Source organism: Salvelinus namaycush, chromosome 3 (assembly GCF_016432855.1).
Source record: "Salvelinus namaycush isolate Seneca chromosome 3, SaNama_1.0, whole genome shotgun sequence".
Lineage (NCBI taxonomy): Eukaryota > Metazoa > Chordata > Actinopteri > Salmoniformes > Salmonidae > Salvelinus > Salvelinus namaycush.
Window position 1 is genome coordinate 58,990,022 of NC_052309.1, and position 15,509 is coordinate 59,005,530.

The following is a 15,509-nucleotide window of genomic DNA, read 5'->3' on the forward strand; positions in this document are numbered from 1 at the left end:
AACACTAGTTTTGTATTCATTATCATCATCGTTAAAATAATAGCTATAAAAAAACTATTTAAGAAAGTCCTTTTTCTTTAACGAAATGAACTACACTAGAATTAGGGCTTCACCTAGACCTGTAGGCTAACAGTTCCACCAAACTGTTGGCAAGTGCAGGGAGCAGAACTCCCATGGTTAAATTATTAAAATTGCCCTCGAGTCCCATCCACCCCTTTGGAAGCTAAACAAACACGAACATCATGTCAACAAACAAAGAGTGGGTCATTTACCTGAAAGAGAAGCAGAAATTGGAGCAAGTAAAAAGACAGAGTCTAGGGTCATGGTCACACTGGATTGAAAAGAATAACCCAGAACAATCCATATTCCCTTCTCCAAGTACAGTGTTTGTAGAGCTAAGGCTAAGCATTTCCATTGCAATGAATCCTAACCAAAATGAACTTTCTTCATCTCTGGTGACCATGAACAAGCAAGGCATGTCATATGAGAGAAACACACACACAGACACACCTACAGGAAACAATTTATCCACAGTAAATATCAATACCTTTTTTTTGTTAGGGGGTAGATCAGATTTAATATTGCTGATAGATTGCAGCTTCCAATGTAATTGTCTGCATCATTTCCAATCCCACATATACAGTATATCACAAAAGTGAGTACACCCCTCACATTTTTGTAAATATTTGAGTATATCTTTTCATGTGACAACACTGAAGAAATGACACTTTGCTACAATGTAAAGTAGTGAGTGTACAGCTTGTATAACAGTGTACATTTGCTGTCCCCTCAAAATAACTCAACACACAGCCATTAATGTCTAAACCGCTGGCAACAAAAGTGAGTACACCCCTAAGTGAAAATACCGATGTACCGAGATGAGATCCTCAGACCCCTTGTGAGACCATATGCTGACACATGCACATTTGTGGCCTGCTGGAGGTCATTTTGCAGGGCTCTGGCAGTGCTCCTCCTTGAACAAAGGCGGAGGTAGCGGTCCTGCTGCTGGGTTGTTGCCCTCCTACGGCCTCCTCCACGTCTCCTGATGTACTGGCCTGTCTCCTGGTAGCGCCTCCATGCTCTGGACACTACGCTGACAGACACAGCAAACCTTCTTGCCACAGCTCGCATTGATGTGCCATCCTGGATGAGCTGCACTACCGGAGCCACTTGTGTGGGTTGTAGACTCTGTCTCATGCTACCGCTAGAGTGAAAGCACCGCCAGCATTCAAAAGTGACCAAAACATCAGCCAGGAAGCATAGGAACTGAGAAGTGGTGTGTGGTCACCACCTGCAGAACCATTCCTTTTTTGGGGGTGTCTTACTAATTGCCTATAATTTCCACCTTTTGTCTATTCCATTTGCACAACAGCATGTGAAATTTATTGTCAATCAGTGTTGCTTCCTAAGTGGACAGTTTGATTTCACAGAAGTGTGATTGACTTGGAGTTACATTGTGTTGTTTAAGTGTTCCCTTTATTTTTTTGAGCAGTGTATATACACACACAAATATATATATACGAACGCACACACATATATACATATGTATATATACACACATAAAAATGTACATATATATACACGTATATGTATATATATTTATACACACAAAATATAAATATATACACGTACACGTATTTTATTTTATTTATTTTTTTGGTGGGTGCACGTACACGTATTTGTAATATATACATATATATACACACACATACATATATACATGAATGCAAACATATATATATACATACATATACATACATATACACACACACACACATATATATATATACACACACACAAATATATATACGAACGCACACACATATATACATATGTATATATACACACATAAAAATGTACATATATATACACGTATATGTATATATATTTATACACACAAAATATAAATATTTACACGTACACGTATTTGTAAATATATACACACACATACATATATACATGAATGCAAACATATATACATACATATACACACATATATACACACACACACACACATATACACACGCATGCACATATATACATATATTTTCACACATACATACATACGTAAATACATATACACAAATACATACACATATAATATATATAAACACACGTATATATATATATACATACACACATATATACACACACACATATAGATATATATATATATATATATATATATATACATACACACATATATACACACACACACATATAGATATATATACACGAATGCACACACATATATACATACACACACATACACGAATGCACACACATATATACATACATACACACATATATACACACACACAAATATATATACGAACGCACACATATATACATACATATACACACGCATGCACATATATACATATATTTTCACACATATACACACACACACAGACACACACACACACACATACATACGTAAATACATATACACAAATACATACACATATAATATATATATATAAACACACATATATATATATATATATATATACATACACACATATATACACACACACACACACATATAGATATACATACACGAATGCACACACATATATACATACATATATATACACACACATACACGAATGCACACACATATATACATACATACATATATACACACACAAATATATATACGAACGCACACATATATACATACATATATATATACATATGTATATATACACGTTTATCTATATATATTTATACACACACATAAAAATACATGTGCACACATATATATACACACACACATATATATATATATATATACACACACATATATACATATACACACGTATATGTATATATATTTATACACACACAAAATATAAATATACACGTATATGTACACGTATTTGTACATATATACACACATACATATATACACGAACGCACACACACATGTATATATACACGTAGTATTATTATTTATTTACGTATTATTCATATTTTGCGAAATCACAGCACTATCGACCAATCAATGCTCATTATAGCTTCCAGACCCTACTGGATTGGCTGTTGATACCTAGCGGTACAGAGAGTGCTTGATAGTTTGCTAGCACCCACATGAGGGTGACGCTAGAGTGGAAATCCGAATTTCATGTTATAGTGGATCCTTAGTGTATGAGTCCTTAAGCTGTCATTTTTGTTTTTCATGAATTTCTGTGTTTGATGTTATGTTTGGCCTATGTCATGTCTCTCACCCTATCGCAGTGCATTTTCTTGTACGTTAAGCAAATACCTGTGAACATCAGACAATAAATAAATATTGAATGTATAGGTCTAACCCCACAGGGCATATTTTTAAAAACATTGAAATGAACCATTTCGACCTTAACTGCGCTAGGTTGAACAGTGAAAATATCCATAGCCTAATAAAATATATTTTTGAGTTTTAGCCCGTCTATGTGCTCTTAGCCAACTCCTTTGTTGTTGCTTAGTCAGATGAACTAATCCTGAATTATTGGAGCACACATAGGACCAGTATCCCAGACACACAGATTAGGCCTAGTCCTGGACAAACATTTTTTTTTAATGAAGAATCCAGGAAACCAGAACCCAGGGTGGTATTGTCAGTTTGATAGTCAGTTCTGGAGAACCCCTTGTGAATGCAGGTTTTTTATTCCAACCTTATAATAAATTGTGATCATTGTACATTGCTTGCTTTTAAAGTCTACTTTACATTTGAAAGAATTGCAAAAACAATGACATCGCAAGATTCAGTGTCACATCATAGCACAAAAACAAATGAACAAAAACGAAACGTTTTTTTTTTAATAAACTTTATTAATTAAGCATAGTTTCTTCTGTTTCAGAATGGAATGATATGAAAGACATTAAGTTGAAAGTCTGTCTCCTTTGGAGATGAAAAACTGAAGGCAAGATCAATAAAAGCGTACACGTTTGTTTTAAAAACTCAAAATCGAGTTGGAAAGTGCTGAGTCCCAGCCTGGCCTTGTCGCAGAGGCCTGGGACAGAAGACCTGGCTCAGACCGCTTCAGTCTGGGTTTAAATTGGGTCTAGACAAGACCAGATCTGCCCATCTTGCCGCCCATCAATTTGGCCTCGTCATCATCAATGGCAACAGACAAGTGAAGGAGGGCGTTGCTAAAAAAAATAAAATAATAAAACCCGCTACAGCAGAAATGAAGCTCCTAGAGCACAACCGCCAGTCCATACTTTTCTCAGAGAATCTTCAACCCAAAAGACAGGCCATGTGGAGTTCCTATCCCCCTGGGAGGCTCAATAGAGGTGGTGGCTCAGAAGTAGAGGGGGTAGATAGGAGGGGAGCGGGCAGCACTGGTTTGGACAGACCCCAATGTTGAAAATCTGAGCTGTTTGGAGCGTGCCTATGGGCGATGTGCTATAGCTTGACAGTGCCAGTGGGAAGGCTGCTGTTACACAATCTGTAATAACGCAGGTCGTTTACCAGTCTGTGCACACTCTGAGTGAAGGAGGGCAAGTCCTAGAACGAGAGAGAGAGAGAACGAAAGAGAGAGGCACTGGTTACAAAGAAAACAAAAATGTGAAATTTAAACATTCAATGTACAAGAACACCCATTGGAACTATCCCACCAGTGTGTGCTAGTGTATATATTGGAAAAGAGCCAATGTAAATTGTATGTTGCATATGGGAGTTTGTTTATAAGCCCACATACTGTGCCCCCTGGCCCTCCTCCATTCCCAAATACGGGCCATGGGAGATTTAGACATTTTGTTGCACATATGCAAAGTCACATGCATAACAGATTTTATGGTAATTAAACAATTGTATCCTGTCATACTGTAAGCATCCAGTTCAAACAGGAAAATCTGAGATACAACGATGCTACCAGTTTCACTCATATTTCTCAGTCCAGAGTCTCTGATAATTCCAAGAGCACATAACCATATCATATTTGGCTAATACCCCACCACCATCACATCTTTTACTATGAAAACACAGTATACCCTACCCTAGACTCCCACCGCCGCGGCCATAACCCACTCTATAAACCAATTCCCATTAAGTCTCACCCGCTCCAGTTTAAAATTGCGGCCGAGCACCGCCCGCTGGTTGGCGTCCACACCCTGGCAGCCATTGAGGAACTCAGGCATGAAGGCAGAGTAGAAGGCATCAAAGTCCACGGAGGCCATGTTGTACACTGCCAGGGCAATCTCCTCTTGGAGCAGGTCGTGACTTTTGTGGAGGAGCACCTGTAGGAGCACGTTGATGAAATGAAACAGCATGGAGGTCCGGAACAGCTTCTGGAATAGACACAGACAGAAAGAACAGTGTGGCCAAACACCAAGTTAGAATCATTCAATTTAATTCCATGCATCTTCATTGTCCCCAAAGTAATGATTTAAATTCCACGCATCGTTATTGTCCACAATGGCGATTACTGAATGTAACTCTTTACCAACTCACACTTCAGGCAAAAAGTTAATTCACCTTCAAGAAAATAATAAAATAACCTCTAATGCCATTTGCCTGATGACGCAAACTAAATTATTCCGCTGCTCTATCGTTATACTTCAGTCTGAGACTGCCATCATTGAAGTCGTTTGTTGTGACATCAAAACGAGGGGTGTAGTACAAAACAAAGTCATCAGCGATGGGATCATCTAACCAATCAGAGTATCAAAGCCAATGATGAATTTTAAAAACGCCACTTTACCCACGTGTTCTGGCCCAACCCATCGGCTTCTGCAAGCAATCAGACGGTCTAGAATGGATCCAGACCAATTGTAGAGAAGAAACTAATGTCCGTGGACCACGCAGCATTTGGCCGGAGCAAGGAGCTTGGGTAGTCAGGCAAATCGACCATATAAACTGGACAGATACTAATCCCAGAGAGTGCTTATATTAATCTGTCAGGTACTGTAACTGTCTGACCATTTTCTAAACGTTGGTTATGTCTTCAATGTAAAATGTAATTGTAAGGTCTTTTTAGTTCTGTGTTGGACCACAGGAAGATTAGCTGACGTAATTTTGGGGCGGCAGGTAGCCTAGCAGTTAGAGCGTTGGGCCAGGTACCGAAAGGTTACTAGTTCAAATCCCTGAGCTGACTAGGTAAAAAAATATGTCAATCCTAATTGGGTTGGGGATCGTCGTCAATAATGGCAGATTTAATTTTTTATTTTATTTATTTGACCTTTATTTAACTAGGCAAGTCAGTTAAGAACAAATTCTTATTTTCAATGACGGCCTAGGAACAGTGGGTTAACTGCCTGTTCAGGGGCAGAAGGACAGATTTGTACCTTGTCAGCTCGGGGATTTGAGCTTGCAACCTTTCAGTTACTAGTCCAACGCTCTAACCACTAGGCTACCCTGCCGCCCCAATCCCTGGCCCCGCTCTCCGAGGGCGTCTCAGGGGAGTGGGATATGCAAAAAAAACACATTTCCATTTATCACCATCCACTTGTAAAGGTTACACACTTGTACATGTGTAAAACAGAACAAATATAAGCACCCCCTTAACTGACCTTTTTGAGATGCAAAAGTGAAGTAATGGACAAATATAAACTTCATCGTTCTCTCAGTACTTAGTGCTGCTATCATGCACTATATTGACTGACATAATTAGTGTGATAATAATAGCATAAACCATCATGACATGTAATGTCAAAGTTATATTTATATTATGGCAATCATAAAAATACACTACATGACCAAAAGTATGTGGACACCTGCTCGCCGAACATCTCATTCTAAAATCATTGGCATTAACATGGAGTTGGTCCCCTATTTGCTGCTATAACAGCCTCCACTCTTCTGGGAAGGCTTTGAACTAGATGGTGGAACATTGCTGCGGGGACTTGCTTCCATTCAGCCACAAGAGCATTAGTGAGGTCGGGCACTGATGTTGGGCAATTAAGGCCTGGCTCGCAGTTGGTCCCAATTCATCCCAAAGTTTATTAATGGGTATGAGGTCAGGGCTCTGTGCAGGCCAGTGAAGTTCTTCCACACTGATCTTGACAAACTTCTGTATGGACCCCACTTAGTGGATTGTCATTGTGACGCTGAAACAGGAAAGGGCCTTCCCCAAGCTGTTGCCACAAAGTTGGAAGCACAGAATCGTCTGTGTGTCATTGTATGCTGTAGCGCTACGATTTCCCTAAGGGGCTTAGCCCAAACCATGAAAAACAGCCTCAGACCATTATTCCTACTGCACCAAACTTTACAGTTGGCACTATGCATTGGGGCAGGTAGCGTTCTCCTGGCATCCACCAAACCCAGATTTGTCCGTCGGACTGTCAGAAGGTAGAGCGGGATTCATCACTCCAGAGAACAAATTTCCACTGCTCCAGAGTACAATGGTGGTGAGCTTTACACCACTCCAGCCGACGCTTGGCTTTGCGCATGGTGATCTTAGGCGTGGCCTACCACTTTGCGGCTGAGCCGTTGTCGCTCCTAGACGTTTCCACTTCACAATAACAGCACTAACAGTTGACCGGGGCAGCTCTAGCAGGGCAGAAATTTGATGAACTGACTTGTTGGAAAGGTGGTATTCAATGACAGTGCGACGTTGCAAGTCACTGAGCTCTTCAGTAAGGCCATTCTACTGCCAATGTTTGTCTATTGAGATCGCATGGATGTGTGCTCGATTTTATACACCTGATAGCAATGGGTGTGGCTGAAAAAGCCAAATCCACTCATTTGAAGGAGTGTCCACATACTTTTGTATATACAGTTTAGAATTAGATAGAAATAGAATAGTAATCATATTTTCATGATGACAACAATATGAGGTGAGGTTATTAAGTTGGACCATTCAAATAAAGTGTCACAAAACAGAGACAAAGGGTAATTTTGGAGCAACAATAAATTGCACTTTAGGAGCTAATGGTATGGCATATAAGAGCTGAACTCACTCTGTGGTAGAGCTTGTGCTTGCTGTTGAGGGACTCCAAGTAAGAGAGGTTCTGCTTGAAGATGTGGATGTCTGGCTGCAGGAAAGACTGCCCAAAAGCCTGGAGAAACAGATTTAAGGCCATGTCAGGGAATTCTACAGTCCTGTCCAAAAACAACCCATAACCTATTCACCCTAGATACTGAAATAACTGGATAGTTATAATCCAGGGTTGGTTGGGGTCAATTCGAATTCAGGGCAGTTCATTCAGAAAGTGGGAAAACATTTGAAATAGCTTCTACTTTTCAGGTTATTGAGAAGTCATTGAATTCGAGCTTAATTCCTGAATTAATTGAATTCAATTTGAATTGACCACAATCCTGTATAAGCAATATGGTATTGTTATATATAAAAAAAAATTTTATACAGTTTTTTCAACAGAACATTGTACAAATGGCAGCAACATGCTGGATTGTGAGTACAACTTACATTTGAAAATAGGCAAAAAGTTTATCATCAAATTCAGCAGGCAAACCATGACTTGGGATAGCTCTACAATGGAAAGGCTAGGAGGTGGAATTTTCTGCACATTGCTTAATGATTAGAAGGCTATAAACCAATTATATCATGTACATGAGGTAAATATAAAAAAAAGGCTATTATTAACTTGGCGTTGCAGTTTCGTTTAGACATTTTTGGAAATGCATTGACAAATTCACTAAAGCTCTGTTTCTATTAGCACTTTGAAGTCAATCCGGGTTGGGCTGGCCTTGGTGGGCTAGCTTGAATTGCGTTTCCACTGCCTCAAAAAATTATAAATAATGTCATGTTGTTAGGTAGCCAATATGTGACGTGCAGCTGGCTTCGCTAATGAAGAATTGAATTCACCCTCACCATGCTGTAACTAACGTTACCACATACTCATGCCAGTGCCAGCCAGACTAATACCCATATATTTAGCTTGCTAACGTTCTCTATGACCTGGCCAGCTAAAATTCAACTCTGATTTGCTAGCTAATGTTAGGTAGCTAGCATTCGAGGGCTGACTGTTCTCATAAAAGTTTATTGTGTAGTGCAAAAATGAATGAAAGACCCAGCTATGGTGGTAATTCGTGTCATGTCTGACAATTGCAGTAGTACTATCTAACATCAACAAGCACAGACGAGCTAGCTAAACATGGTGTGAGCATCTCCCCCCCCACACACACACACACACACACACACACCTGCATGGCAGCACTAAACTGGGCCTCATTCTCCATGGCATCCTCGGCCGATCCCCTCTGCACACTGGCTAGGACAGAGGTCTTGAAGAAGTACCTCCAGTTATGGTGAAGCACCTGGTATAGCAGCTCAAACATCTCTGCTTTGACGTCTGGAGAGGAACGCTGTGGGACAGACAAAGAAATCACAATAGACCTTTATTATCCATTGTTGATCAAAAATTCAGATATTTTTTGCTGACCCAGTGCCCAAACCCATCGATGGACATGCCACACACACACAGTGCATGTATCCATATTTTTTTTTATATCAGTGTGAATGAGAGTGCGCACTCTCACCTCAGCCACAATAGGATAGACCTGCTCCATGCAGAGAGCGATTATGCTGGGTAGGAAGGGTTTGAAGGCCTGGCCGGGCTCCTGAACTACCACCTGGAGAATCTTTAGGAACTTTTCCACCACTCGGCAGCCTGCGCTGCCCTCCTGCAAGATACTGGCTGCCAGCTGCTCCCTGGGACGGACGGACATACAAGAACGTAAACAAACAATTTATAGCTTCTAAACGTGTAAAACCATCATGGGGATGTTGAGGACGGCCAGTCCTTGCGTCTACAGCGCTGTCTATTCATTTGAGAGGGGTTACATTTCTCTAGCCTCATCCCTCAACTGTATATCAATACATGTGGCGGGGCTGCTGTTTTGTTGTTTTCAGAATCCCAGATTGTAGCTTTAAAATGGTCACAATATTTGTGTCTAAGCATGTGTGTGTGTGTGTGTGACCTACCTGGTGAACATGCTGAGGAAGGTGTGTATAATTTGTCCGGTGAAGGGCACGCCCATCTGAACACGCAGACCTTGAAACAGTGTGAGGAAGAAGCTCAGCATCTCATCCGTCACATCTTAAGGAGAGAGGGAGTGACAACGGGAAAGACAGAGAATGTCAGAAAGAATAACTCAGCTTTGGCATTATATCAAATCAACGACCAGAATGTTTTGAATGAAAATTAAATTTGAAGTGATAAAGAAAATGAAATCTGCAAATGGTCCTTTTTAAGGTGACTACAAGCTTCACTCCATAGATCTACTGTACGTGCGTGCATGTGGGTGGAATGGGATTTTTCGAGTAGTGGACACCTTTTGGTAACATGACATCCTTGCCGCCTCACTCCCATTCACAAGGGGGCGATAGTTATTTTTTGGTCTTTTAATGTTGTGAAAGCAAGAAAGAGTTAACTTCCCTTACTAGTAGTAGCTAACGTAAACTCGTACATCGCCTTGGTCCGTATAATTGACCTTATTTTAGCACCCCAAAAACGTAATACTTCCAGATCAACTGTAATTTTAATACCATTGTAAAGCACAAATCCTCCCCTTTCCAACATAATTCATGCCGAGACCTTCACGCTGCCCGTTTCTGCATAATTCAAGAAGGCAATGAGCTCATTCGGGTCTTTTTAAAAATGGCGGGTGGGGAAGCGAAACTAATGCGTTAGTGAGGACAGATGTCGTGTGGGAAAATTGCTTTTTTCACTCGATCTGTCCAACTTATCACCTTATCGCCTCTAAAATGTAAATAAAACACTATAAAGAGTTTATATAATGTGTTTTTGAAGGTTTGTGTCGAATTTGAATCATGTTTTTAGGGCGGTGCTAAAGTGATCTTAGAAGTAAACAGCGGCTTTGAGAATGATGATCGCATGCAATGACGACGGAAAAAATGACTAAGTATCCGTGTTTTTAAACGATGAGAGAAGTGCTACACCTGGTGGAAAGAGATTGTAAGACAGAAATAGTTGCTTTATGCGTGCTGTACGTTACGACATGACACGTCACGATGTAACGGAGGATCCATTTTTTCAACTTTTCTCCAATGCTATAGGGCCATTACCATGTCGATCAACGCTTGAATAGAAACCTAGTTCACACCCCCGATTTTGAAGTCAACACAGTCGCTACAGTCCCATTAGTTTTCTTTGTAGCCTCGTTTGAATGTCGCGGTTACGCACATTTGTACGGAATGGGGTGAGTTTACGTTAGCGGGCAGCCTGGCTAGCTGACTTTAGCCTGGATAAAAACACAGCTCGCTAGCTTTTTTAGCTTCCCACATCTCCATGTGAAATAATCATAATGATTCATAATGGAAAAAATATGTCCTGCCAAATATTATTTTACTTACCGGTGTAACCTAAAACATTATCCGACGTTGATATGCTGCTTGCATACTCATTCCCATATCAGCTAAACATAGAACGTCATGTTTTGGTCACAGAGTAAAAAAGCACATGGCTAGCTAGTTGGCTACAGCAGGTTCTACCATTTCGAAATATCCAACCTTTTGGGTCGATTCTTGTTGTTTGGTTTACTGTTTAAACAGCTGTTGAGATTATATATTTGGTTATCAATGACGGAAACAAGCGACAACACTGCCCCCATGGCAGCAGAAGGAATGATACGACGTCTCACTTTTTTACTACCTGATAATTATGTCCAGAGCGTATTACAAGGAGCCGACACTTTAGTAGACGAAAAACAACATGGCAACACTCCGAATCTTGCGTATGCGTAGAGCTTGTAGTAAACTTGAAATATCATTCATAGCCTCCCGGGTGGCGCAGTGGTCTAGGGCACTGCATCGCAGTGCTAACTGCGCCACCAGAGTCTCTGGGTTCGCCCCCAGGCTCTGTCGCAGCCGGCCGCGACCGGGAGGTCCGTGGGGCGACGCACAATTGGGCTAGCGTCGTCCGGGTTAGGGAGGGTTTGGCCGGTAGGGATTTCCTTGTCTCATCGCGCTCCAGCGACTCCTGTGGCGGGCTGGGCGCAGTGCGCGCTAACCAAGGGGGCCAGGTGCACTGTGTTTCCTCCGACACATTGGTGCGGCTGGCTTCCGGGTTGGAGGCGCGCTGTGTTAAAGAAGCAGTGCGGCTTGGTTGGGTTGTGCCTCGGAGGACGCATGGCTTTCAACCTTCGTCTCTCCCGAGCCCGTACGGGAGTTGTAGCGATGAGACAAGATAGTAATTACTAGCGATTGGATACCACGAAAATTGGGGAGAAAAGGGGATAAAATAAAAAAAAAAAAAAGAAGAAAAAAAGAAAAAAAAAGAAATATCATTCATAAAAAGGTGAATGTCATTGAAAATGGGAAAAAGGCACAAGCAACATTTCTTGTGAAATTGTTAGAATGGCTGAAAGTACAGTTGCACACTGTGTGTACTTGTAAATAAACATTTTGTTAAGTGCAACGTTTTTGTCACATACATTGACCTTGCTCAGGCATATCACACATATAACGTTACATTGTAAAATTACTTGAAATGTACTGTGGTGATGGATTTGAGATTTTAATTTAATGGAGATAAACCATTCAGTGAATGGGTAATAGTAAAATTACAACACGTCAGCTCTCTATTATGACTGAAACTATTGTCTTGTAACATTGTGTTTTTTCTTCTGACCTGGCTGCTGGATGAAGACAGGAAAGAGGCCCAAGGAAACTTGCACGGACTCCTGGAGACTCTGGTAGCAGATCTGTCGGGATTTGGTGGATTCCCCGGAGATGCTGTCCACTATGTCTCTTAGCACAGGCAATGTCTGGTGCAACACGGCTTTCGCTAAGAAAGAGAGAGAAAGAGGCATGGGGGGGTAAGAAATATGTTAGGGTTTATGCTATGAAGCCAAAAGAATAATGTCTCTAGTGTTCCTTTCTTACAATCAGTGCATTAAACTTCAGAGGTGAGACGACTACATTACTTTGTGTTGATTATTGTACATTGTTCCAGTCAGAAAAGGGCTTTACTCAGTCGGAATTTTACTTGGTCGTTTTTGGGGGGGAATTACACAGATTAGTGGTATTATAATTACATAATTATTCCCTCATAATTACCCTTACATGTAATCAAACTTTGTATTTATGCATAGAATTATATTCATACAGTGGCAATAAAAAGTATGTGAACCCTTTGGAATTACCTGGATTTCTGCATAAATCGGTCATCAAATTATCTAATCTTAATCTAAGTCACAACAGACAAACAGTGTGCTTAAACTACTAACACACAAATTATTGTATTTTTCTTGTCTATATTGAATACATCATTTAAACACTCACAGTGTAGGTTGGAAAAAGTATGTGAACCCCTAGGCTAATGACATCTCTCTGGAGATGTCGGTTAGATCTGCCTTGCCCTATAAAAATAAAATACATTTGAGTTCGCTACTCACAAGAAGCATTGACTGATGTGAACCCTGCCTCAAACAAAAGAGATCTCAGAAGACCGAAGATTAAAAATTGATGACTTGCATAAAGCTGGAAAGGGTTACAAAAGTATCTCTAAAAGCCTTGATGTTCATCAGTCCATGGTAAGACAAATTGTCTAGAAATGGAGAAAGTTCAGCACTGTTGCTACTCTCCCTAGGAGTGGTCGTCCTGCAAAGATGACTGCAAGAGCACAGCGCAGAATGGTCAATGAGGTTAAGAAGAATCCTAAAGTGTCAGCTAAAGACTTACAGAAATCTCAGGAACATGCTAACATTGCTGTTGAGGAGTCAACGATACATAAAACACTAAACAATTCATGGGAGGACACCACGGAAGAAGCCACTGCTGTCCAAAAAACCCCATTGCTGAACGTCTGAAGTTTGCAAAAGTGCACCTGGATGTTCCACAGCGCTACTGGAAAAATATTCTGTGGACAGATGAAACTACAGTTGAGTTGTTTGGAAGGAACACACAACACTATGTGTGGAGAAAAAAAAGGCACTACACCCCAACATCAAAACCTCATCGCAACTGTAAAGTATGGTGGAGGGAGCATCATGGTTTGGGGCTGTTTTACTGCCTCAGGGCCTGGACAGCTTGCTATCATCAACGGGAAAATGAATTCAAGTTTGTCAAGACATTTTGCAAGGAGAATGTTAGGCTATCTGTCTGCCAATTGAAGCGCAACAGAAGTTGGGTGATACAACAGGACAATGCCCAAAACACAGGAGTAAATCAACAACAGAATGGCTTCAACAGAAGAAAATACGCCTTCTGGAGTGGCCCAGTCAGAGTCCTGACCTCAATCCGATTGAGATGCCGTGGCATGACCTCAAGAGAGCACTTCGCACCAGACATCCCAAGAATAGTGCTGAACTGAAACAGTTTTGTAAAGAGGAATGGTCCAGAATTCCTCCTGACCGTTGTGCAGGTCTGATCCGTAACTACAGAAAACGTTTGGTTGAGGTTATTGCTGCCAAAGGAGGGTCAACCAGTTATTAAATCCAAGGATTCACATACATTTCCCACCCTGCACTGTGAATGTTTACACGGTGTGTTCAATAAGGACATGAAAACATATAATTGTTTGTCTATTGTTGTGACCTAGATGAAGAGCAGATCAAATTTTATGTCCAATTTACACAGAAATCCAGGTATTTCCAAAGGGTTCACATACTTTTTCTTGCCACTGTGTGTGTGTGTGTGTGCGTGTGTGTGTGTGTATATATTAGAGATCTGGGAAAAAACTAAGACCTCGGCAAAATGATCAGTTTCTTTCGTTTTACTATTTATAGTTATGTGTTTGGGTAAAATGATCTCTTTTTTTAAATTCTATAAACTACTGACAACATTTATCCCAAATTAAAAATACAAATATTGCCATTTAGACTATTTATTTGCAGAAAATGACAACTGGTCAAAATAACAAAAAAGATGCAGTGTTGTCAGACCTCGAATAATGCAAAGAAAATAAGTTCATATTCATTTTTAAACACAATACTCATGTTTTAACTTAGGAAGAGTTCAGAAATTAATATTTGGTGGAATAACCCTGATTTTCAATCACAGCTTTCATATGTCTTGGCATGCTCTCCACCAGTCTTTCACATAGATGTTACTATGTACTATGTAAATAGTAACTATGTAAATAGTAAAACGAAAGAAACTGGGTGACTTTATGCCACTCCTAGCGCAAAAACTCAATCAGCTCGGCTTTGTTTGATGGCTTATGACCACCCATCTTCCTCTTGATCACATTCGAGGTTTTCAATAATTACATAGAGGATTGGAGGATTCGAAATGAAAAAAAAAAAGCCACCTCATGGGTCTTACGGTGGCGGCCGGCATGGGTATCGAACCTGTATCTGTAGCAACGCATTTGGCACTGCGGGAGCCCACATCCACAAAGTATCAAAATACAGAGAGATGTTGGTAAAGGTATATTGTTCTGTTAATAGCCCATAATGGGCTATTATAATGCTGTACATGGTGTCCAGGTCAGGATAACCAAAACATTTCTTTATTAAATACTATCAGAAAGAATGTTGGTATATATTTACTTTGATCCAATGCCATGAATGAGTGAGTCACACAGCTTTATGTAGGTGCAGGGCTATATGACTGTGTCATCAACTTGATAATATATAACGATATTTTGGAAGTTATTTC

The 15,509-nt window shown here is 40.3% G+C and overlaps 1 protein-coding gene across 1 annotated transcript in view; it reads right to left on the reverse strand.

Annotated features, from left to right (window-relative positions):
* Positions 1 to 3,802: 3,802 nt before the first annotated feature.
* xpo6 (exportin 6) overlaps positions 3,803 to 15,509 on the reverse strand; it is a 70,887-nt gene continuing 59,180 nt past the window's right edge. Inside the window, exons 18-24 of the mRNA XM_038980080.1 lie at positions 12,538 to 12,693; positions 9,870 to 9,984; positions 9,425 to 9,596; positions 9,089 to 9,250; positions 7,885 to 7,983; positions 5,044 to 5,274; positions 3,803 to 4,492 (exon numbers count right to left, since the gene is read on the reverse strand). Coding sequence (XP_038836008.1) covers positions 4,391 to 4,492; positions 5,044 to 5,274; positions 7,885 to 7,983; positions 9,089 to 9,250; positions 9,425 to 9,596; positions 9,870 to 9,984; positions 12,538 to 12,693 — 1,037 coding nt within the window. The 3' untranslated portion in view covers positions 3,803 to 4,390. The remainder of the gene's footprint in view (positions 4,493 to 5,043; positions 5,275 to 7,884; positions 7,984 to 9,088; positions 9,251 to 9,424; positions 9,597 to 9,869; positions 9,985 to 12,537; positions 12,694 to 15,509) is intronic.